Here is a 22,945-nt window from a genome sequence, read left to right on the forward strand (position 1 = left end):
GCTTCAATACTGATAGTTTGTTGTTTGAATTTTCCGCCAATTAATATCGTTACATTTTATGAATAAAAATCATCTAAAAAAAATATTCAACCTCGTTTGCTTCTCTCTTCTTTCATATTAAGATTCTGAATCACAATCTTATTAGTTGCAGCGACGGTCCTTCATCATCATCATCAACATTATTAATTTGCTATTGGATTTCAAATAATTAAGGATGAATGGAATTTCCAACATCTTTGATGCTTCAGAGATGTGGACTGACGACGACTTGAATCTCTTCCTTAATTTACAAACACCCATTCACAAGAAGAAGGATGATCTTTTATTTCCTCACGATGATTTAGAAGGTACAGGTCTCTCCGATTTATCGATTTCTCCTTTAATTCCAATAAGAGGAGTAGCAAAACCATCCTGTCCTTCATCAACTTTAAATGCTCCTTCCGTTTCTAATTCCTCGAATATGAGTCTCAAACCATTTCCAACCAAAGAAGTAACAAATTCCACTACCAATTGTAAAATTAATAAGAATGAAACAAATGTGTGTCAACCACCAATGAATACAACTCGACCACAGGAAATTATTTCAAAACCAAGCTCACAAACAAGTGCCACCACCAAACAAAATGATGAGAATATCAAACCTAACAAGTCAATGAACAACAAGCCAGTACCTCCCCCAACTACACAAAACGAAACGAAAGCAATCAAACAATTGAGAGTTAATGAGCCTCAGGCCACTAAGAAACCAACCTCCCCACCAAAGAAACCTAAACATCCAAAGCAGAAGAATATCACAACTTCAACCACACAACCACCACCAAAAATCAATAAGCCAAAAAAGCAAATACTTCCCTCACCAATACCACTTCTAACCAAGAATCAAAGTGTTCCTAATCTACCACCTAAACCCTCCATTTCAATTACACCTCCACAAATCCAACCAATTCCGATTATAAAACAGGAAGAAACAAAACAAGATCCAAATCAACCACCTCCTCTACCAAATCTTCCTCCTCAACAATTAATTCTAAAGCTATTTGAAGAAAAGCAAAAACGTTTCTTCAACAGTTTTGAGGACGATTCTCTTTTATTAATTGATTTCATTTCCAATTATTCAGTTTTGTAAAATAAAATCTCCCGCCAAATCGTTACTGAAAAAAACAAATCCAAAAAAAATTCCTCAATAACTCTCTCCCTGTAAATTATATCATCATCAAAATCTATTATTCCAACTCATCACCTTCTAAAATACAATGAAGCGAACAACAGGACTTACAAGGGGGCAATCAACAGGTGAATTAGTAAACAAACAAATGGTTAATAAGGAATTGGAAACTTTGATGAGCAATACGGCAGCAGCAAAGAAAGAGAACGCTGCTCAAGCACTCTTGGAAACGAAAAGAAAAGCCACATTGAAGGAATCAACAGATAAGAAAAAGCTTGCACTCCACTATCCCAAATACAAAAAGCAAGGCTTTACTCATACAGATTTGAGAACAAACGAAGAGTTTGCAATGCAGCAACAACAGCAACAGCAACAACAAATGCCAGAAAATCTAGAGGAAGATGCTGAAATAACAGAAGAGGAAGAAGAAGTAATTGAGGATGTTGATGAGACTAGAGATTTTAACATTGATGAAACACTTCCTGAAGCTCTTATTATTTCAAAGAAGGAAGTTGAAGAAGCATTCAGATTCCTTGATGTCAGACAAAGAAAAAAACTCACTCCAAAAGATTTGAAAATGCGATTGAAATCCTTCTATCCAAATATGACAAACAAGGAGTACAAATTCCTCATTTCTGAACCAGAGTTTACCATGCAAACACTTCAACAAATTTTAAATATCGACACAAGAAATTCAATTTATGGATCCAATTTTTATAGAAGTTATGATCCTGTCAAGGAAGCTTTTAAAGTTTTTGATCCAAAAGATTCTGGATTTATTGATGAAAAACATTTGAAAGAAATTATGGAACAATTAGGTTTGGGTCCAATTACTTTCGAAGATATGAAGGTACTGATCGAAATTGCAGATAAGGATGGAGATGGAAAAATTTCATTGGAAGATTTTAGAGATATGACCAATTTGCCAGACAATTAAATTATTTTACGAGATTTTCCTTAGCAAATCCAAGAAGATATCCTGAATATAAGCTATGGAATGGTGTAAATGCTCTCGTTATCAAATCTGTCTCTAAAACAGCACTTCCAAAATGTACTTCATTCTTGTTTTTTTCATTTTGTCCAACAGCAAACCACGTCAGGGTTTTCAAATCTGATTCAAGTAAAATTTCCTCTTCATTTCTCTCAATAACCTGAAATATTCCAACTCTATCACCTACATTGAATTTCATTTTCATAATTTCCTCCTTTGATAAATTATTCTTATTCGGAGCAACCAAAGATAACAGAACTCTCTCAGGTGTAAATGCTTTGGATGTGAAAAATGATTTGGCAAAATCATTAACATTTGTTCTATAATTCTCTCGTTCAATAATTGAATAATAATGGTCAAAGTGAGATGTCTCGTTGGCATTCTTTTGTTTATAATTATTCATGAGTGATGTTTTTACAAATTTAATATTTTCCAATTTTTCATGTTCCGATACAGTGTTGTTAGATGACAATGATGGTTCATCACCACTAACCATTTTAACTTGAAACCTCTGATGAATATAATAACAATGGAGAGAGTAGAGCGAGAAAATTCCTCCACCCAACAACATCGGTTTTCCCCAGTTATTCCAAAAGGACATTTTTTCTAAATTTTGAATTGGATGACAATTTGAAAATAAACTTACAAATACCACAAGAAATTGTATCAAAGAAGGTTTACTTTTTTTACTTTTACATCCTTTCTGGTCTGAGTCAAAGCTGGAATATCTATCTGTAACCATCATATTTCGTTCTATTTCATTCTCTATTATTCACAATACTCAATATTTTCCCTGCTAATTCAGTCATATTTGAAGAAGTTGAGGACATTATTCCTTCAATAGTTCCAATGACTCCATAATCTTTGATGGATTGGATTACTGTTTCCTTGAAACATGAATTCAAAAGTTCCACAAGTCCTTTCAAACACATAGGAATATATAAATTATCAGTAATCATTCCTTGATGGAATACTTCAACAACACCTCTATCGAGTAAATATTGTACAACTGTCCCATTTGGCAAACTACAAATATTTCTCAAGACCCAAAAGGCCTCTTTTTTTACTGGGACAGGTGATTCGCTGTTATTGAGAATGTCAAAAGCTTGCTGAACTAATCCTGCATCAATTGCCTTTTGCACTTGTGAAACAGTACCAGCAGCAATACTAGATAATATCCAAACAGCTTCCTTTCTCAATACCTGGTTAGAATGGTTGAGTAGTTGGGGTAGTGCCTCTAATAGACCTGATTCTATCACATTACTTATACTAGTAATGTAATTTCCAGATCTAATTGAATTTCCAAGAATACAAAGAGCAGGACTGCATTAAGTTTAAATAAATGAATTCTCTTGTATACTTACATTTGCACAGTATAATTGCTACCGAGAAGGAGGAATGAAACCACTCTTTTGGTAACACCAGAATTTATGAACAATTCGTAAGCTGAGTCATACTGAGGTCTATCAAGTGTATGGGAGAGAGCCCAACAGGCATCAGTAAGAACTTGTTCGTCAGTCTGGTTCTGGATTAGGTCAATCAAAATTGGAAATACATCTTTGACATATTCTATTGATACACTTGGTTGACCTCCCATCATATTTGCCAATACCCATGTTGCTTAATAAATGAATAAACGAATTATTGTCAATCATCATATTAACCTACCATTTCTTAAGAAACTTAATCGCTGGTTTGTTGGATTGTTGGTTTTAAAAAATGGTAATATTATTGATAGAGTTCCATGACTCAATACCAAATCTCTGGAACCTGCACTATCAGCACTAATATTTCCTAATGCCCAAACGCATTGGTCCACTAAATCCGCACAACTTTCATTACATTCTATGAGTTTAAGGATTTTTTCAATACATCCCAATGAAATTACATGTTGAGTGTCTTCGGGTGATCCACTTAAAACATTGGTCAATGCCCATACAGCTTCGAATTGTAATAGATTCAAGCTGAATCTAGTAATAGTTTCAAGTTTCTGATTCACATTCGTCGTCATGTATTCCGAAATGTTAAAATATTTGACAACCTCCTGTTCGTCAATGAGTTTAGCTAGCATGGTGGTTATTCCAGCATCAATCACCTTTGTAATCAGTTGATTAGATATATTTGACAAAATTCTCCTCACTGTAGTAGCATATTCAAATATAGTGCTAAACTTATTACCATCCAAATCAAGATAATAGCAAAAAATTCCTAAATTTCGCTCCGAGAGAGGTATATCTTTCCTGGTGAGTTCTCTAGAATTACAAAATCTAGCTCTTGATTTATACAATAAATTATTTCTAACTTTTTGTTTTTGTAACCAAATTTCCTTTCTGTATGTTAATTTTAGTTTTGTTTTAAGATGAATTGATTGATGATCTGTATTGGGGTTGTCTGTTAGAATTGCTTCCGATGTTGGTGTCTCATTTTTTTTGTAAACAAGTTGTTTGTTTCGAAATGTTGCTTGATTAGTTTCAACTAACCAGAGGAAATAATCATTTTATTTACACCATACCACTTGCATTCAGGATTGATTGTTTACTTGAGAGAGATGCTTCCTCTTCCTTAGAAGATTCACCTCCCATTTTACCTGAAATATCTTTAATACTAAACAAAATGTGAGGTGGTATGTCTAGATTAATTTGCTCAAATGCAAAGTCCATATCCTGTGCAACACGGTTGAAAGCAGGAAACACAGACGACACCAGAGGGCTTCTAGCATTCACAGCAGTAGTAATCTTTCTTCTTTTTAAAGTATCACTGGGCAGTTTGAACCCGTAATGTTTCAACTTGAAGCTCTCCTCTGCTGTTAAGAATTTGGGTTTCTCCTGATCTGTTGCTCTAAAGTGTTTTGTTCTAAACAATCGTCCAATTTCATTTTCTATTATTGATTGTAACTTTTGATTTGAAAAATCTGCAGTTGTGACATAAGCAGCAACCATATACAATGCCTCAAAAAACATGGTCTCTTTAACTGTATCTCTGAAACGAAGATTATGAGGACTTCTAAATGTGTATTCCTGTAAAATTTGAGAATATGCATAACTCAACTCGGTCAAATTATTAATACATTCTCGTTTAGCTTCTACCATAGGTTCATAATGTTCTTCAGTGAGTTTCAACTCGTACTTTACTCGATATCTCTCATATTTTAAAATATTGGAAATATAAATAATGCATAAACTCAATAATCTATCGGACATCTCACTTGAAAGAAACTCCAGAAACATTTCACAAAACTTGCTGTGATGTTCGAACGCCTTCTTCTTACTGAGAACAAATGTCCATGCTTCCACTGATTATTTCAGTTCAACAATAATGTTTCTAATTCCTAATACTTACTCTTAGTTTTTTCCAAATTGAAAACCTTATTCTTTTTCGATTGTGATATCTTTGAATACTTCCCAGAGAGTACACTAGCTGTATAGGATGTTTGTGAAGCTGTTTCATCATTTGTCTTTCGATCAGAAGTTGCAAAGTCAGCATTCACTGTAGATTCTTGATTCTCTGGCACACTTGCCATTTTGATAAGGTTTGATCTGTGCCTCATCGACATGGATTTAGATAAATGCGATAGAGATTCAGAAGCTGCAGTTCTTTTCAATTTACTAGAAGTGTTGTTGAGGTGAGAGTTGGAGAGGGCGTAATGCTATTACTGTTTTTCACTACTGGAGGAAGAGTTGTGGCTCCTCTCCCTGAATTTGCTGCTGAAGTCTCTTGTAGAATATCCATAAATTCCGACATTTTCCATTCAATTTATTTTGATAAAATCTGATGACACAGAAGATGAATATTAAGGCTTGAAGAGAAATAAACTGTAAAGCGTGTTACGGCAGTTTTTTTTTAAAATGATGTCTCTTGAAGTGTAACGCCTACTTTTCTCTTGCACCCAAAGTAAGAATCAGTTTTAGCAGTTGTAGCTTTTAATAGAACAATGAAAAAACTACGATTACGAATTAATGTATTTCAAAAAATTAAATTATTTAAAAAATTTGTAAAAAAATATTGAATATATAATAATTTTATTTTGAAATAAAATAATATATTAATTTATTATTTATCTGCTAACCATTGTTCAATAAGATCCGAGTCCCACTTTGAAGGTTTTGACTTGGTTACAGAATCTCTCTTCGTCACTCGTTGATAATAATTCTGCAAATTATCAAAGCCCTTTATATCAAATCCATACCTCATCAAAATTGCAAGTAATGGATAGAAGGCACAATCAGCCAAACTCAATCTCTTACCACCAACCAATGGCCACAAGTAATCTTTCTGACTCAAGTACTCATTCCAGTGTTTCAATTCATCACGCATCTTCTTCTTCCACTGTTGAACACGAATCTTAAATTCCTTTGATTTTATAACATCTTGTTGATCCTTGATGAGAGCATCAATAATGTCCTTTGAGAAATTATAGGCATTCAAAGCTTCATGATACAATGAAAGAACTTCGGCATACTTTCCACGATCATTCTCAAAATCTGGCATGAGAGTATTGAATTGATCGGCATATGTTGTTTCCAAGTATTGCATAATAGCACCCTCTTCTACAATAATAGCTCCACCATCTTCAAGGACTGGTAATTCTTTCTTTGGATTAATGGTTGGATTGAGAGAGTGTTGATTAAATTGATCATTCGATGATGGATCATTAATCACTAAAATATTATCATAGCCAAGATCTTTCTCTTCGAGTTGAAGTCTACATCTCCATCCAACAGCGTGAAGTGAAGGATTAGTTTTGGCCGAAACTATATATCTATAAACTTGAATGACCATTTTTAATTGACTATTAGATGATGATAAATCTCCTCAATTTGTTATTTCTACTTGTTAATATTAATATTCAATCGTGTACTCTGTGATTTGTATTACAACAATAACAAAGCAGACTTTTGATTATGTGGAGATGATGTATTTTTTTATGATGATTGACAAGTTTCCTTCTCAATATTGAGCGTATCAGCAGCACTGAGAAAAAACCCATCAGGTACAAATTAAACTTTTTATTAATTGTTAATTTTGTTAGAATTAAAACTATTAAAAGAGAATTCCAATAACTTGATCTTACAAATACAAATTGTTGTTACCAATACATTTATTTAATAAATATCAATATCGGAGAAGGTTTGTAATTTAAAGGTATTCTTGGAAGCATTAATAATAATCTTGTGATATGGACCTTGGAGTTCACCATCCATTAGAATAGAGAATGGTAAGCTTTGACTTTCGACAGTTATTGTAGCAACATGATAATTGAGACCAGCATCACCATCTCTCATCTTCTTCTTCTTCTTGCTGCCAGTTTCTTCGGCAAACACTTCGAGCCATGGTTGACTTGGTGCAACAAATGAACCTCTATCTCCAAATAAGCTGCATGATTGAATAGAAATGGAATTGTAAGTCTTTGTTCCTTCATTGATTTCAGATGAACGATTTTCTTCTCCTGTAGGATCCATAGGAACATAATTGACATTGAGTGGAATTCCTGTAAATTTGAATTGTTTGTTTTCCAAAATTTCTTCAATATTGGTGGCTTCAATCTTATTTTCACGTTGATAGGCATGAGCTTCGGCCAAAATACCAATGTCCAAACGTTGACAGAATGATAGAGCAAGTAAACTCTTTGTTGATTTTTGCCTAGTATTGTTTGAGCTGTCATATGTTAAACAGAGAGTAGGATAAATATGAACAGGATATGAACGATGTCCATCAATAAAGTAGTCATTCAACAAACTTCTCAAGAATTTGTGTGGAGTTCTAATTTTCTTGTTTGGTTTGTAATCGGCTAGCTTAACCATTTCTCTCTTATTCAATTTCATTTGAGGAACAAAGAGTGAGGAGCCCCTTGAAGCCAAATATGATCTACCAGATCTCTTATCATCAAATTCATTTCCTATTGTCTTGTTAAAAGATGTCATATGTGGCAAAATTGGTACCTTACTAAGGAGTGGGTAATGAACATGTCTTGAGAACCAACCGTCATACTTTTCCAACCAACTTGAAAGATAATTGTTAGTACCAAGTGGTAACAAATAAACTCTAAGCTCTTCGCTTGGTAAATTCTTGATAATACTATTCTTGTAAGCAAGTTCAAGAGATTGAACAAAACGTTGCAAAGTTCCACTGCCACCAGCAAGAGCAATATCAATTTGGAATGATCCTCCACTTTCAGCAGCTTCTGTACGAGCAGCGGTAATCAAAGTTTTCAAAGTTTCATAATAACATGATTTTGGATAAGACTTCTTTTCCAATTGCAAGTTTGTAAGTTCATCTTCTTCTGGCATTTGAATAAACTCAATATCAACATCAGGTAATTTAGGTGCTTGATTTCTGACAAGCTTGAAAATTTCTCCAGTTGGCTTGAATGATTGAATTTGTTTAGCAATTTGCAAAAGTTTGTTATCATCAGAAGAAGTATCACAGACAGCATCATAGAATTCAGAAATAGCACTGGCAGATAAATCTGACAATTCCTTGGTCATCTTTTTAACATCAGAGTTGGCCGATTCTTCATAAATGTTCAAAACGAGGTTAGCTCTACACTGAACAATTTCATCTTCAGCAAAGTTATTGGTCAAGTCCACACGTTCAATTAAATGATCGGCATAATTTGAGAATCCATTGAAAAGAAGAAAAACTTTTCTTCTTTTCATGATACTTTTTCCTTTGCTGTCTGTGACTCTCTTTACACTTCTTTCAAATCTTTCTCTCATTAAAATACCAGGTGAATTTTGTTCTTTGAGACACATTGCCAAAGTATTGTGACACAAACCACCAACAGGAAGTGGTTCCAAAAAGAATCTTTGCAGTAAGGTCATTAATTCTGGTAATTTCTTACTCTTTCTTGAAATTACTAATTGTGGTAATAAAAGCTTCATAAAATTGAAAACATTCTTCAAAGCAACAGAATCATAACTTTCAGAGACCATAGACTTATTAGAACATGTTGAAATTACTAATGTCATGAGATCATTGAGAACATTTTCTGTATACTTTGGTAAATGTGAGACAACAGTCTTGAGTCTTTCGTAAACAATAGCACCAATGCAAATCAATGGATCATGTAAACTCAAAGATGGTCTCAATGAGTAATCACTTTCTTTCACAACATCATAATCGACACATACGTGCATATACTTGTAGAGAGCATCAACGGGTGGACAGAGAGATTCACAAATTTCATCACCAGCAGAATCATTGTGAGTTTGGAAACGTAAATTTTTCCACAATTGAAGGACAGACATCAGGGAAGCATTTTGGAAATCGAATCTATAGAATGATGAAATAAAAATCAAGGATTGCATAATTGCTGATCTTTCGTATAATTGGCTCTTTGAGAAAAGATCACCATCAGCAAAAAGACTAGTGTTGAAAGAGAAGTATTTGTTTTCTTGCAATGAAGAAATAATGTCAGATAATTCCAAGTCATCATCTGTTAAAACATCAGCACTTATTGTGTTTGCTGTGCTTGTAGAATCTCCTGGTTTAGCCATGTCATAGTAGGCATTAACAAATTCTGAAATCCTTTCATCAACTTGAACAACTAAATGTCTATATCAAGATGAATATATTATTATTTGAAAATACTAAACTTACCTATTCTTGACTTCCTTTCTCTTGGCAAGTAAAGGGTGATGGGCATCATACTTTTGTGATCCCAATTTAAGATAATCAATAACCTCTTGCAGAGAACTTTCCTTATCATCCACATATTTATCATTTTCAGAGTTTTCGTTCAATTCTTGTTTTAATTTTAATGCCTTCTCTTCCAAGATGAGAAGTTTACCTAAAAGTACAGTCAAGTATACAGTGGCCAAGTTCGGATTTGTAAGTTGATTCCATAACTTTTCATAGGCCTTTTCATCTACACCACTAGTCTTGTTTTGTTTTCTGTTGAGAGTTTCATTTAACTCGGCAACAAATTTCTTAACAATTTCGTGATCATATTGAATTTGATGGGAATCTGTTTCGCTCATTTCTGATGATGATTTTTCGTAGATTAAATCTTCCTCTTCAGGTTGTATTAATGGGTACAAGTATTCTAACTCTGTTAATATAAAATCTACTAGATATGAAAGCGATTTTACAGTAGGAGGTGAACAACGTAAAGAATTTGTAAAATTAAACGGAAGTAAATAAAGTTTCTTGTTGTTGTTTTCGTAGTCTGGAAATGTTATACACGAAGGTGGTGAACAAAATGATGGTGTTTGGGAAACTGGGTAGGATAGAGGGTGAAGCAACAGCAACGGCCCTTTACTCTTTTTTTGTGTCTTGTTTGACATGTGAATATAAAGGTGATTGGTCTGATGTTGATGGGTCAATGTGTTGGCTGCTCGGGTGAATTAAATCTTCCAAGCCAAAGCAAAAATGAAATTTAGAGTTTCACAAAATGGTGATGTTTTTAAGGGTTCACTCTTAGATGATTCTCCAATTAATCTACAATTAATGTACAATAAAATCCGATATTCTCTATGAATGCTTGTTGCTGTTGATCTTCCAAACCTGTATTGTTGATGATTAAGGTAGAAGAAGAAGACCCCACAAGTTTACCAGGATGTTGTGTGAGTATTTTTTTAAGCTGATACTTGTGGATTGTTTGAGGCTGGCAACAATAAGGTTTCGTTGAAATGTTACTGTTGAATTGTTCATTATTGATTACAGGAGTTCATACAAGATATGAATTGTTTGTGTTCCAAGATATTCCAAGATTGTTAGACAATAAAGAAATGAAAATGTGATGGATTTATTTAATCTACATGTAGTTGAATCTGAAGATGTGGTTGGTCAAGAAAAAGTTACCATTTTCAGAGATTAAGTGGAAAAATTCACAGAATGGATGTGGGTGTTCGTTATCAATCTGTCAAATTTAAATATTATTAAATATTATATCATTATAAAAATAATTAAATATTATTATTTTCAAGTTGTGAATTAATGGAAAGGTCAGTGTTAAAAAGCAAAAACAAATAATAATACTTACAACAACGCTACCAGTACACAAAATATTGATACCTCCGGAAATACTTGGTTGACAATCGCAAACGCTAATATCGTGTCTAACAGTGGTGAATGGCAATTCAGTTAATTTCTTCAAAATATCAACTCTTCCTTGAATTTTATCCTTTTCCCATGTGAGCATACTGTTGTCAGTGTACAATGGAGCAATATTTTGTCTATTTTGATCAAAAGTGCTGTAATAGTGCTTCACGAAAGCTTCTCCAACTTGAACGAAATCCATGCTGATGTATTTGTGGTGGTTGATGAAAAATTATTTTTTTGCTACAAATCTCTTGTGCAGAAGAGCTTTAAAATAACCATAACACCAACAAGGTTTGAAAATTCCGAGGGAAGGAATTCCTCTTCTTATGACTCCAATAACATGCGTCTTATTAATAAATATTTATCAATACAAGTGCTGAAAGCCATTGTTCTTTTAAGCTAGCTTCCTATCATACAAATTCAAATACAATTTGATTCAATTTGTGTGTTGTATTTTAATTTTCAAATCTCGTTGGCGCGATGATAGCATATTGAAGTAAAATTATTCTATTAAAAAAATTTGTTGAAAGACTTCCCTACAACATCACATCTTTTGTGCAATAACAACAACAACAACAGCAAATACAACAAGAGATTGTATAAAGAAAAATTGTAGAGAAAAACAATATAACAACAAAGGATGGTAAGTAGAGCCGATGAGGATCATCAATTAAATGTTCGGAATAAGTCTTCAGTAAAAATCAATCAAGAAGTTAAAGATGTTACACGTGTTGAAAGACATGGTGCTCACTCACACATTCGTGGTTTGGGTGTAGATGATTCATTCTCAACTCGTAATGTCTCCCAAGGTATGGTCGGTCAAGAAAAAGCCAGAAAAGCTGCTTGTGTAATTGTTAAAATGATTATGGAAGGAAAAATTGCTGGTAGAGCAATCTTGATCGGAGGACCTCCAGGAAGTGGTAAAACCGCTATTGCTATGGGTATGGCTCACTCTTTGGGACCTGAAACACCATTTACATCAATTGCTGGTTCTGAAATTTTCTCTTTGGAAATGAGTAAAACCGAAGCTTTGACACAAGCTTTCAGAAGAAGTATTGGAGTTCGTATTACTGAGGAATCTGAAGTAATTGAAGGAGAAGTTGTTGAAATTCAAATTGATAGACCATTGGATTCTAGTAGTGCATCTCAAGGAAAGACTGGTAAAATTACCATTAAAACAACTGATATGGAAACAATTTATGATCTCGGAGCTAAAATGATTGAAAGTTTGCAAAGAGAAAAAGTACAAAGCAAGGATGTTATTTCAATTGATAAGGCAACAGGAAAAATTACAAAATTAGGTCGTTCAATATCTGCCACAGGTGATTATGATGCTATGGGACCAAATACTAAATTCGTACAAACACCTTCTGGTGAATTACAAAAGAGAAAGGAATCTAAACATATGGTTACATTACACGAAATTGATGTGATTAACAGTAGAAGTCAAGGTTTTATTGCTCTCTTTGCTGGTGATACTGGTGAAATTAAGAGTGAAGTTAGAGAACAAATCGATCAAAAAGTTGCAGAATGGAGAGAAGAAGGAAAGGCAGAAATTGTGCCAGGTGTTTTATTTATTGATGAAGTTCACATGTTGGATATTGAATGTTTTTCATTTTTGAATAGAGCTATTGAAAGTGATATGGCTCCAGTTCTTATCATGGCTACTAATCGTGGTATCAGTGGTATTAGAGGCACAGAAATTAAGAGTCCACACGGTATCCCAATTGATTTGCTCGATCGTACTCTTATCATTTCAACATCATCATATACAAACGAAGAATTGTCACAAATTATCAAGATTAGATGTGAAGAAGAAGATGTTAACCTTTCTCAACAAGCTCTTGACTTGTTAGTCAAAATTTCTGAAAATACATCATTACGTTACGTTCTCCAATTAATGACAACAGCCTCACTGGTCGCCCAAAAGAGAAAGAGTCCAGAAGTTGATATGAATGATGTAAGGAAAGTTTTCGGATTGTTTTGTGATGTTAAGAGATCAGCCACTTTCTTACAAGGTTTCCAAGATCAATACATCATTCCATCAAAGCAAGACCAAATGGATATTAAGGAATAAAACTTGTACAATTTAATTACTATTTATAAATTATTGTTAATATTATTAATACAATTTGTTGTTATTTAAACATAGAAAACTCTAACTCTATTAGAAGCAATGAGCTTATCACCATCATAAAAGGCAGTATCAATAGTAAGGTTACCAGATAAAATTTCAGGTCCAATTGTTCCTTCCTTTGCAGCTTCAATTACTGATTCCCAAGAGTTTACACTGTTTGGAATGACAAAACCAAAGTCAAAATCCCATCTTTCAATATCCTTTCCGTGCAATTTGACTTGTTGTACAAGGGAGAGATTTTTCAAAGCTTGACCACATGAAAATACAATTTCTCTTTGGACTTGTTTACATTTGAGAATTTCCTTAGGGATTTCTAAGATCGGAATGTTGGAGGATGATTAATTGATACTACTTACTGATTGGAATTTCACCCTTTTGTTCCGAGTTGCTCCAATTAGACTCCCAAAGAACGTTGCTCTTTGAGGCCATCTTCATCTTTTCACTATGTTTTAATTATTCCATACAATCATCATTATCCGCAAATCATAGGTGCCATTATCAAATCATAGTCATCAATTATTAAATACAATCATATGTATCTCCAACCTCAAACACAAAAATACAACCTACATTTTAAGGATTTGAGACATTTTTTTCGTAGTTCATAAGAATGATAATTTTGTAGATGACCAATGTTCATGTCATTCATTCTCGCGCCAAAATGTAAATTAATATCTTAAAACTTCAATATTATGAGTGGTGGTGGTATCCTTTCAATATTCTTCAATTATTGATTAATACAATAAATATAATACAATTTAATAAATATTCAAATAAATTAATGATTGGATGCATAGAGTTCTTCAATAATAGTCTTGTACTTGTTGACAATATTCGATCGTTTGAGTTTCATGGCAGCAGTAAGCATTTCATTTTCTGGTGTCCATTCATCTGTCAAGACTCTAAAGTTCTTTAATTCTTCCATTCTGTTGAGGTGATTCTTCTTGGCTTCTTCTCTGAGGGAGTTGGCAACAGCCTTTTGATACTTTGGATCTTTGATAATTTGATTCAAATCACCAGTGACACCATTATCTTGAGCCCAATGTTTGGTATGTCCAGGTTGAGCAAGAATGAGAGCAACAGCATAATCTCTTTCAGAGTCACCATAAACCATAATACCATTTGGTGAAACGAAAGGTGAATTTCCATAAACACTTTCCAATCTTTCCAAGGCAATATATTCACCAGTGGCAAGTTTGGTCAAATTCTTCTTTCTGTCAATAATGCTATAGGTACCATCCTTGTGCAAAACACCAATATCTCCTGTATAGAAATATCCATCACTGGCATAGGATTCCTTGGTCAATTTTTCTTGCTTGAAATAACCCATAGTGACATTGTTACCCTTAATAGCAATTTCACCACGTGGTTCATCACCAGTGGCAATATAACCCATATCTGGAACAGAAACTAACTTAATTTGAGCAGTGTTAACAGGTGGACCAATATTTTTGGTAGCAAATGGTTGATAACCATATTGAATGCACTATTTAAAATAAAAATAAGAAAATTATTATTTCAATGTTATGATCATGAAAATTCTTCAAATTATTACTTACACCTCCAGCACTTGTTTCAGTAAGTCCATATCCTTGAATAACAGAACATGACATACAGACACGTAAAAATTCTTGAGTTTCCTTAGAAAGAGCAGCACCACCGCAAAGAATCAAAGCCAAGTTACCACCAACAAGCTTCTTGAACTTGTTGAAAACAAGGAAGTTCCATATTGGAGCTTCTCTTCCACTTTTGAGAGATTGCAACTTGTAATTGTAAGCACTGTGGAACATCCATTGAACGAATGGTGATGATGATTTAATCTTTTCAAAAGCACCCTTCTTAATAGTATCAAAAACACGTGGAACACCAACCAAAACTGTAGGAGCAATAGCTTCAATATCACCTTTTGGTCTGGCAGTTCTCTCAGACAAATAACGGGCATTACCAAATCCAATTCGTCCACTTTAGAATATTTTTTTTAAAATTTAAACAATTTTAAATACTTACCCACGCTTCAAAATAACGTGTTCAGCAGCCATTTCAAGAATGTGAGCTAATGGCAAGTAGCCAATATATTGATACTTAATCTTTGGATCGTCACCAACTCTTTGGTCAGCAGCAGTGACAATGGAAAGAATATTCTTATGTGAAATGAGGACACCCTTTGGGGCATTGGTAGTTCCTGATGTATACATAATCAAAGCAAGGGATTCAAGAGTTGGTTCTTCCTTGACAGGAGTAATGTTATTAGCCTTCTTTTCACTCTCACCAAGTTGTTCAACTTCTTCATATGAGAGAACCTTAATACCTTTCTTGGAGAGCTCAGAGATGACTTCACTTGTGGCCTTCTTTTCATTTTCATCGGAAATGATGGAATGAGTATAGACAATATATTTGAGTGTTGGGCAATTTGGTGAGATGGATTTGTTAATCTTTCCCAAACTCTTTTCATTGACTAGCAAGGCAGTCAATTCAGTTTCATTGATAGCACAACATAAAGCATCGTCACCCAAGGAAGCATAACAAGTCATTACAACCATGTTATATTGGAAACAGGCATGAAGTGCCATAAGCCATTCTTTACGAGTTTCCTCAAAGATTCCGAAAATATCCTTTGAGTTTAATCCAGTAAATTTAGTCAATCCATATGCAAAATTCATAATTCTGCTATAAACTTGATCATAATTTTCATAGACAACATCTTCAAATTCAATAATTTCCCAATCACGTCCATCTCTCTTTTCCACAAACTTTTTAATGGCCTTTCTAACACCAAGACAATCCTTGGTTGAGTTGGCTTTAACAGTGTAAGCCAACAGTTCCTTCATTGTATTAACACCTTCGATTGGTGTATAGAATAAACCGTCTCTGCATTCAAGAGCCCTTCTTGGTTTGGATTCTGTTTTTGGATCATAACTTCCGTCATCAACTTCAATACTAAACTCTTTAGTTTTGCCATAGACTTCTCTCAAGTCGTGAGTGACCCATCCCAAGCCAATTGTCCAACGAAGAACATAATACAAAACAATGTCAAGCAAATTAATCCCAAAAGCGACTAAAGAGCCAATAAAACTCAAAATATGCGACAAACCAGCCATCAAAATCAGCACTATTACACTATACTGTTAATAAATTAATTCAATCTATATAGATTCACAAGATATTGTCAATATTTGTGTTGGAGGGTATTATAGTGTACTACTACTACTGTAAAAGTCGAGATCGATGGAACTGTATAAGTTGTCGATGTATTTTTTTTAACCTGTTCTAAGTTTCCGAAGGGAGAAATCTTCCATAGCAAACCAATATCTGCATATACTCCTCTCCACAGTTGTAAACGAGAGAGAATCACTGGGTTGAAAACAATATATACGCTCATAATGTGATGATGACAAATGGTTGGGATTCTTTGTCATCTTTGCATGAATGTTATTGACAATGAAAGATTGAAAGATGGAAAATTTGTGAAACTGAGAGTGGAGGATAAAGGAAAAATTAAGAGATGCGAACTGGTCGGAAGAATTGAAATTTGGGTTTACAAAACTGTTTAATACCTGTAGTGTTTGTTAGTATTGCACATTATAAATAAATGAACTATTATTTCTCTTACCAATTATGGACATGCTAACCAAATGGTTAGGAGTGAGATTTTTTAGTAGACAGCTGGAAAAAGGTCATTACTTCTTGTATTTACATTTGATACTCTATGTTTTTCAACAACATTAAAAACATTGAAATTCAGCTTGATAATTTTACTGAATTTCATATTAAATTTTCAAATAAACAGGTACTAAACGTCTTTTTAGGATTTGAGTTTGATGTGATCACCAAAGACTCGAAAAGGTGAAAATAAATTAGCCATGACTCGCTTGACTATCAAATTCTGTTGTTAAGCCATTTGTGGCTTATTGAAATAAAACATTTTTAATAATTTCTAAATATTTAAAAAAAAAATGGAACGTGCACCAGAGTTTATCAGTCACGATCGTTTCAGCCACTTTATCGCCAATGATGAGTGGAATTACAACTCCAACGAAAATATATTGAAACATATTTATACTGAAAAGAAGGCTCCGATCAGTTTATTTTCATACAAGATACAAAATGATGGCTTGATCGAAGAGGGTGTTGGTTATACACAATTATTCAAGAGACCATTGTTCAATGATGTTGTTGGAAATGGACTTTTTGAAAAGGAGAAGAAGGAATCAAAGGTTGGAGATTCATTTGGTCCAAGTTGGGCTACTTTTTGGTTTGAGATTAATTTCCAAGTGCCAAAAGAGTGGATCGGAAAGGAAGTACATTTTTTGTGGAATAGTAATAGTGAAGCTTTATTGTTTGATAAGAATGGTGTTGTATTGCAAGGTTTAAATGGTGGCGAAGGATGGGATAGACGTGAGGAATTTTACATTGATCAAAAATTAATTGATCAAGATGGAAGTTTAAAGTTTTATATTGAACTTGCTTGTAATGAAATGTTTGGAAATGGTTTTGGTGGACAAATTAATCCTCCAGATCCAAATCGTTACTTTAAGTTGAAAAAGGCTGAAATTGCCCTATTTGACAGATTGGCCTTTGATTTGATGTATGATTTCAAGATTGTGATGGAATGTGCAAAGGAATTGGACAGTAAGAGACATAGATCAAGAGAAGCTCTCATCACAGGAAATGAGATGTTAAAGGTTTTCGATCCAAACGATAGAGATTCTTGGCAAGAAGCTAGAGATATTGCTGCCAAATTCTTGGGTAAAAAGAATGGTGACTCTACTCACAATATTATTTCTGTTGGTCATTGTCACATTGACGTTGCTTGGTTGTGGCCTTATGCTGAGACAAGAAGAAAGGCAGGCAGAAGTTGGGCTAATCAATTGAAGTTTATGGAACAAAATCCAAATTTCCAATTCATGCAATCCCAAGCTCAATTATATGATTGGGTTAAGGAAGATTATCCTGAACTTTTTGAAAGAATCAAGGCTAGAGCAAAAGAAGGTAAATTTATTCATGTTGGTGGATCTTGGGTTGAGACTGATGGTGTTCTCCCATCTGGTGAATCATTCTGTAGACAATTCCTTTATGGACAACGTTTCTTCAAGGAAGAATTTGGCTCTTATTGTACAGAATTCAGTCTTCCAGATAGTTTTGGTTACTCTGCTGCATTCCCTCAAATTTTGAGATTGAGTAAGATTGATTCATTCATTACTCAAAAACTTTCTTGGAATTTATTCAACAAATTCCCTAACTCTACATTTGTTTGGGAAGGTTTGGATGGTTCTAATGTATTTACTCATTTCCCTCCAGCAGACACATACAATGCCAGTTTGCAAGTTAAGGAGTTGTTATTCACTGAAGAAAACTTTAAAGATAAGGAAATTAGCTCATACAGCTTGTGTCTCTATGGTCATGGTAAGTTTTTTTCAAAAATCATTTTATCAATTCTATTTCACTTATATATTTATTACTATAGGTGACGGTGGAGGTGGTCCAGTTATTGATCATCTTGAAAGAATTAAGAGAATTCACGATGTTCAAGGTTTGCCTAGAGTAATTGAACAAACTCCAAAGTATTTCTTTGATAAAGTTAAGGAAGAAAATAGAGAATATCCATTAAAGACATGGAGAGGTGAATTGTATTTGGAACTCCATCGTGGTACTTTCACAAGGTAAGTTTTTTCATTATTATTGAGCTATATCTTTTCATCTTTCACAGTCAAGCAGCTGTCAAGAAGGGAAATCGTAAGTGTGAACTCATGTTGAGAGAAGCTGAATTATATGCCACATTGGCAAAGAATTTGGCTGGTTTCAATTATCCTCAAAAGGAATTTGAAAAATTGTGGAAGAATGTCTTACTCAATACATTCCACGACGTTTTGCCTGGTTCTTCAATTGGTCTCGCCTATGCAGATGCAAGAGAAATTCATCAACAAGTTTTGAAACGTGCCAGCGAAATTCGTTCTGATGCTCTTTTGGCTCTCACAAACAAGAATACCAAGACCAATGGAACTCAATTGGAAAAGGCAATAACTGTTTGGAACTCACTCCCTTGGGAAAGAAGAGAAATTGTGGAGATAGATTGTCCTCCTGAGGTATTGGGTGATAGAGTTTGTACTCAAAAATCAGCTGATGGAAAATGTTTGGCTCTTGTTCAACTTCCATCCACTGGCTTTAAGACTGTTTCAGTTCAAGAAGCCATTGTTGCATCTGCCTCCTCTACCGAGTCTATGGTTACTTTGAACAAGAAGGGTCATTCCTATGTATTGCGTAATCAATTTGTTGAAGTAATTATCAACGAACATACTGCCACAGTTGACATTATTGACTTGAAGAGCAATAGAAAACTTGTTCAAAATGGTAATAGATTCGTTCTCTTCAATGATAAGTGTTTATTCTGGGACTCATGGGATGTAGAAATTAATCACTCAGAGAAAGAACTTCCAATCAAAGGATATTGTGAAGGTTCATTAACTATTAAGGTTGTTGAGAGTGGTCCATTGAGATGTGTCTTGGAAGTTTTCCTTCCAATTAGTGAAACTAGCTCCCTTTCACAAACCATTACGTTGAACTGTCTCTCATCAAGATTGGATATTGCAAACAAAGTTGATTGGCATGAAAAGCACAAATGCTTGAAAGTCAAGGTTCCAACTCATATCTTCTCCGATCATGTTACCTTTGATCATCAATTTGGATTTATTAGACGTTCCAATTTGAAGAATACTAGTTGGGATGTTGCTAGATTTGAAGTTACTGTTCAAAAGTATATGGTCATTTCAGAATATGGCAGTGGTGTTGCCTTAATGCAAGATTGTAAATATGGATGCTCTGCAACACAAGACGGTACTTTGTACTTGACCTTATTGAGAGCTCCAAAATCACCTGATGCTAATTGTGATATGGGTCATCATGAATTCACCTATGCTATTCAATCATACAATGCCTCAACATTCCAAGACGCTCGTATTATGCAAAGTGCTTATGAACTCAATCAACCTGTTAATGTATTGACCTATGACAGACCAGTTCAATTGAATGAAAATGAAATTGTTGCTGTTGAGACTGAAGAATCAATTATTAGTGTCACTACAGATCAAGTTTTCTGTGAAACATTGAAGGTTTCTGAAGATTCATTGAATGATTTGGTCGTTCGTTTGCACGAATGTTACGGATCACATACAGCCCCTTACCAACTCAAAATCAAATCACCTCAAACCCCAAAGGCAGTTGTTGTGACAAATATTTTGGAAGATGAAGAAATGTTCAGACTCAAATTTACTCATGACAACTCTACACTTGTTATTGAAATGCCACCACTCAAACCATTCCAAATTTACAATATCAAGATCAAATATTAAATATTTTATTTACATGTTCAATCTTCATCCACCAATATTGGTCGAGAGGCGTTATCATTAAGTGATCTTGTTTGGATAAATTGCATAGTTGCCAAAATACCAGCCATAAACCACCAAAGTTCCAACAAGAAAACAATAATTGATGTTGTAATGCCAACACCAATAAATTGATTTGATAATGGGTAGGAAATTAGACTTAAATAAAAGAGAAGAGCAGCACATGCACAATAGACAAAACCAACAATGAATTGAAGCCAAACTCCAAAGATTACAGCTTTCATCAATTTAGCATTTCTAAAGCTTGCCAACATCCATATAATTGAAAATATCAAGCAGGTACACTGAATGATCGCAAAGAAACCCAGCATCCCGAATAATACTTTCGAGCCGAACCCTTGAGGCATATTTGGTATAGTAAAACTATTTGGTATTAAAGCAACACCAATCGCAAGTAAGACTAAGGTTAATAGACTCGCTAAGGTTGAAAACAAATTAAGGGAGGCTACAACTTTAAACACCAATTTCGATTTTTGCATTTTTGAAAAGAAAATTTTACTAACTGATAATACCCGTCCAAGAGATCTGTAGTACACATGTTCAACCTTCAAATTACATTCCAAAATCAAAATGATAAATAATATGATGTATTGAGCTGTGTTGGTTTCAACCTTAATGCATTCAATTAGTTGTATCAAAACTTAATATCGATCTTTGGGAACAATTCTTTTAAAGTTTCCCTATCTTCATATCCTAACATTCTTGTTACAACAATTTTTTGTAGATTTGTAAAGGACTTGCAAACATCATCATTACAGTATTTGAGTGATGGAAAATTACATTTCAACAGTGAAACAGAGTTGAAAGAAGATGAGTTAAATAATGTTTCATAGAATTCTAGTGGTTCATGATACCAATGCCTAATATTTAAATTAAGCTCTTGCACAGTTAGAGCAGCTCTGAAATTTCCAAACAATTCATTTTGAGTGCAATCCAATGACAACTTGTGTAAACTGAGACAGTTAGGTAAAAACCAACCAAAGTTGTCACAGCTTGAAATAGAAAGGTTGGTCAGTGATCTATTTGAATCCACAGTCCCCTTCCTTGATGCAGTGTTAGATTTCGAATCGCGAACCGAAAGTGTGGTTAAAATAGGACAGTTTCCTGAAAATAGTATGCTTTCAATAACAAATGAATCTAGAACAATATTTGACAGAGAAAGAGAGCATAGCTTTGAAAATTGAACTGAAAAAACATTATCACCTGGTATATTAAGGTAGGAAAGACGTACCAAAGTGGAAGCATTCTGTTGTATGAAGCTCTTGATATTGAGGTATGAATCAAATGTTCGACAGTAGTCTAGTTCTAAGGATTCCAGCTTTCTACATGAGGATGTGAACTTTTCAGTTCCTTTGCAGCGAGCATAATGTCTTATAAAATTCATTTTGAGGTGTTTCAAATTTCTGGTGGCCCTTCCTGAAAGGAGAGTTGAAAAATATCCTTCACAATGGTCTAAATCTAATTTTGTAATGTTTTTCATGTATTTGCTTTGTGAAAAGTGGTTTGCTGCATATTCATTGATTTCTGAGACTGACAAATCAAGGCTTTTCAAATTCCTCATCCTTCTCGAGCTTGCAAGAGCTGCCAAAGCATGGCCACTAAAGTGTCGCAATTCCAGACGAGTAATATTTCTTGAGTGTATGTAGCTAAGCATGCAATTCACTCTAGTTTCATTGATAAGACATCTCTTTAAACCTATCAAAGACACTTCCAAGTTACCAACTACTTTCAGATTTGATCTAAACGTCTTGGAGACTAATTGAACCGAATGTACCATCTCGGAAGTAGGAATGTAGCTGAAGATTTCTCCCCAAATATCAGAATTGAGTCTGTCCCAAATTTTCCATCTCCTACTAGCATTAAACTTCATCACGAAATACTCCACATTTCCAACAAACTCATTCACCATTTCAAAATTATCCAAATAGTATTGAAAATCAAGAGTATCAGCCTTTCTAATCATATCCAACATTCCATCGTTAATCAAACTCATCTTGTTGTATGCTTCATCCTTCTCAACCAAGGCTAACTTTTGAGGCTGTTCATCTTCGGTTGAGTGTTGCTGAAACTTTCTCTTCTTTGTTGTCGAAGAAAGCTTTCGAGTCATTTTTTTTTACAGAAAACAAGCCTTAAAACACAAGCAACCACAGCAAAGACTCTCTAATTATAAGAGTCAATCAGACATTGTGCTTATGTTGTATTCCAAG

At 34.2% G+C, this 22,945-nt stretch overlaps 12 protein-coding genes across 12 annotated transcripts; 4 read left to right on the forward strand and 8 right to left on the reverse strand.

Annotated features, from left to right (window-relative positions):
• Positions 1–214: 214 nt before the first annotated feature.
• Positions 215–1,126, forward strand: NAEGRDRAFT_67590 (uncharacterized protein; the record flags this gene model as incomplete). Its single annotated transcript, XM_002677048.1, has 1 exon — positions 215–1,126. The coding sequence occupies one exon, from the start codon at positions 215–217 to the stop codon at positions 1,124–1,126; it is 912 nt and encodes a 303-aa protein (XP_002677094.1).
• A 63-nt stretch (positions 1,127–1,189) lies between these two features.
• Positions 1,190–2,211, forward strand: NAEGRDRAFT_79746 (uncharacterized protein). Its single transcript, XM_002677049.1, has one exon. The coding sequence runs from the start codon at positions 1,254–1,256 to the stop codon at positions 2,100–2,102; it is 849 nt and encodes a 282-aa protein (XP_002677095.1). The 5' UTR covers positions 1,190–1,253; the 3' UTR covers positions 2,103–2,211.
• A 1,027-nt stretch (positions 2,212–3,238) lies between these two features.
• On the reverse strand, positions 3,239–4,110 carry NAEGRDRAFT_3689 (uncharacterized protein; the record flags this gene model as incomplete). The annotated part of the gene is made up of 3 exons (XM_002677141.1): positions 3,239–3,425; positions 3,614–3,776; positions 3,825–4,110. Coding segments are annotated over 3 exons (636 nt in total), but the record flags the coding sequence as incomplete, so codon positions are not given.
• Positions 4,111–4,628: 518 nt separating this feature from the next.
• Positions 4,629–5,987, reverse strand: NAEGRDRAFT_79747 (uncharacterized protein). Its single transcript, XM_002677142.1, has 2 exons — positions 5,496–5,987; positions 4,629–5,448 (listed from the first exon to the last, which is right to left on the reverse strand). Exons 1-2 carry the CDS (start codon positions 5,707–5,709, stop codon positions 4,658–4,660), a joined length of 1,005 nt encoding a protein of 334 aa, XP_002677188.1. The 5' UTR covers positions 5,710–5,987; the 3' UTR covers positions 4,629–4,657.
• Positions 5,988–6,182: 195 nt separating this feature from the next.
• Positions 6,183–7,034, reverse strand: NAEGRDRAFT_56163 (glutathione S-transferase). Its single transcript, XM_002677143.1, has one exon. The coding sequence runs from the start codon at positions 6,933–6,935 to the stop codon at positions 6,207–6,209; it is 729 nt and encodes a 242-aa protein (XP_002677189.1). The 5' UTR covers positions 6,936–7,034; the 3' UTR covers positions 6,183–6,206.
• Positions 7,035–7,219: 185 nt separating this feature from the next.
• On the reverse strand, positions 7,220–10,423 carry NAEGRDRAFT_79749 (uncharacterized protein). Its single transcript, XM_002677144.1, has 2 exons — positions 9,756–10,423; positions 7,220–9,710 (listed from the first exon to the last, which is right to left on the reverse strand). The coding sequence occupies exons 1-2, from the start codon at positions 10,133–10,135 to the stop codon at positions 7,259–7,261; spliced, it is 2,832 nt and encodes a 943-aa protein (XP_002677190.1). The 5' UTR covers positions 10,136–10,423; the 3' UTR covers positions 7,220–7,258.
• Positions 10,424–10,882: 459 nt separating this feature from the next.
• NAEGRDRAFT_36654 (nuclear transport factor 2) lies at positions 10,883–11,415 on the reverse strand. Its single transcript, XM_002677145.1, has 2 exons — positions 11,140–11,415; positions 10,883–11,016 (listed from the first exon to the last, which is right to left on the reverse strand). The coding sequence occupies exons 1-2, from the start codon at positions 11,395–11,397 to the stop codon at positions 10,912–10,914; spliced, it is 363 nt and encodes a 120-aa protein (XP_002677191.1). The 5' UTR covers positions 11,398–11,415; the 3' UTR covers positions 10,883–10,911.
• A 423-nt stretch (positions 11,416–11,838) lies between these two features.
• NAEGRDRAFT_36658 (uncharacterized protein) lies at positions 11,839–13,302 on the forward strand (the record flags this gene model as incomplete). The annotated part of the gene is made up of 1 exon (XM_002677050.1): positions 11,839–13,302. One exon carries the CDS (start codon positions 11,839–11,841, stop codon positions 13,273–13,275), a length of 1,437 nt encoding a protein of 478 aa, XP_002677096.1. The 3' UTR covers positions 13,276–13,302.
• Positions 13,303–13,340: 38 nt separating this feature from the next.
• Positions 13,341–13,925, reverse strand: NAEGRDRAFT_79752 (uncharacterized protein; the record flags this gene model as incomplete). The annotated part of the gene is made up of 3 exons (XM_002677146.1): positions 13,341–13,648; positions 13,692–13,777; positions 13,906–13,925. 3 exons carry the CDS (start codon positions 13,923–13,925, stop codon positions 13,341–13,343), a joined length of 414 nt encoding a protein of 137 aa, XP_002677192.1.
• A 147-nt stretch (positions 13,926–14,072) lies between these two features.
• Positions 14,073–16,289, reverse strand: NAEGRDRAFT_39155 (acyl CoA synthetase). Its single transcript, XM_002677147.1, has 3 exons — positions 15,343–16,289; positions 14,895–15,297; positions 14,073–14,821 (listed from the first exon to the last, which is right to left on the reverse strand). The coding sequence occupies exons 1-3, from the start codon at positions 16,161–16,163 to the stop codon at positions 14,114–14,116; spliced, it is 1,932 nt and encodes a 643-aa protein (XP_002677193.1). The 5' UTR covers positions 16,164–16,289; the 3' UTR covers positions 14,073–14,113.
• A 1,236-nt stretch (positions 16,290–17,525) lies between these two features.
• Positions 17,526–20,402, forward strand: NAEGRDRAFT_195 (uncharacterized protein; the record flags this gene model as incomplete). Its single annotated transcript, XM_002677051.1, has 4 exons — positions 17,526–18,738; positions 18,800–18,995; positions 19,043–19,425; positions 19,522–20,402. Coding segments are annotated over 4 exons (2,673 nt in total), but the record flags the coding sequence as incomplete, so codon positions are not given.
• Positions 20,403–21,372: 970 nt separating this feature from the next.
• On the reverse strand, positions 21,373–22,845 carry NAEGRDRAFT_67601 (uncharacterized protein; the record flags this gene model as incomplete). Its single annotated transcript, XM_002677148.1, has 1 exon — positions 21,373–22,845. One exon carries the CDS (start codon positions 22,843–22,845, stop codon positions 21,373–21,375), a length of 1,473 nt encoding a protein of 490 aa, XP_002677194.1.
• Positions 22,846–22,945: the final 100 nt, after the last annotated feature.

The sequence above is a fragment of the Naegleria gruberi genome (assembly GCF_000004985.1).
Source record: "Naegleria gruberi genomic scaffold NAEGRscaffold_24, whole genome shotgun sequence".
Lineage (NCBI taxonomy): Eukaryota > Heterolobosea > Eutetramitea > Acrasida > Naegleriidae > Naegleria > Naegleria gruberi.

Bases quoted from the DNA above. Each gene is read 5' to 3' on its own strand.
- NAEGRDRAFT_79746 (XM_002677049.1), top strand. From the start codon at position 1,254: ATGAAGCGAACAACAGGACTTACAAGGGGGCAATCAACAGGTGAATTA.
- NAEGRDRAFT_79747 (XM_002677142.1), bottom strand. From the start codon at position 5,709: ATGTCGATGAGGCACAGATCAAACCTTATCAAAATGGCAAGTGTGCCA. The intron at 5,449-5,495 runs GTAAGTATTAGG...TGAAATAATCAG, and splicing joins CAATTTGGAAAAAACTAAGA to TGGAAGCATGGACATTTGTT.
- NAEGRDRAFT_56163 (XM_002677143.1), bottom strand. From the start codon at position 6,935: ATGGTCATTCAAGTTTATAGATATATAGTTTCGGCCAAAACTAATCCT.
- NAEGRDRAFT_79749 (XM_002677144.1), bottom strand. From the start codon at position 10,135: ATGAGCGAAACAGATTCCCATCAAATTCAATATGATCACGAAATTGTT. The intron at 9,711-9,755 runs GTAAGTTTAGTA...ATCTTGATATAG, and splicing joins AGAAAGGAAGTCAAGAATAG to ACATTTAGTTGTTCAAGTTG.
- NAEGRDRAFT_36654 (XM_002677145.1), bottom strand. From the start codon at position 11,397: ATGGATTTCGTTCAAGTTGGAGAAGCTTTCGTGAAGCACTATTACAGC. The intron at 11,017-11,139 runs GTAAGTATTATT...TAAATTTGACAG, and splicing joins TGTGTACTGGTAGCGTTGTT to ATTGATAACGAACACCCACA.
- NAEGRDRAFT_39155 (XM_002677147.1), bottom strand. From the start codon at position 16,163: ATGAAGGAACTGTTGGCTTACACTGTTAAAGCCAACTCAACCAAGGAT. The intron at 15,298-15,342 runs GTAAGTATTTAA...AATATTCTAAAG, and splicing joins CACGTTATTTTGAAGCGTGG to TGGACGAATTGGATTTGGTA. The intron at 14,822-14,894 runs GTAAGTAATAAT...TATTTTAAATAG, and splicing joins CTGAAACAAGTGCTGGAGGT to TGCATTCAATATGGTTATCA.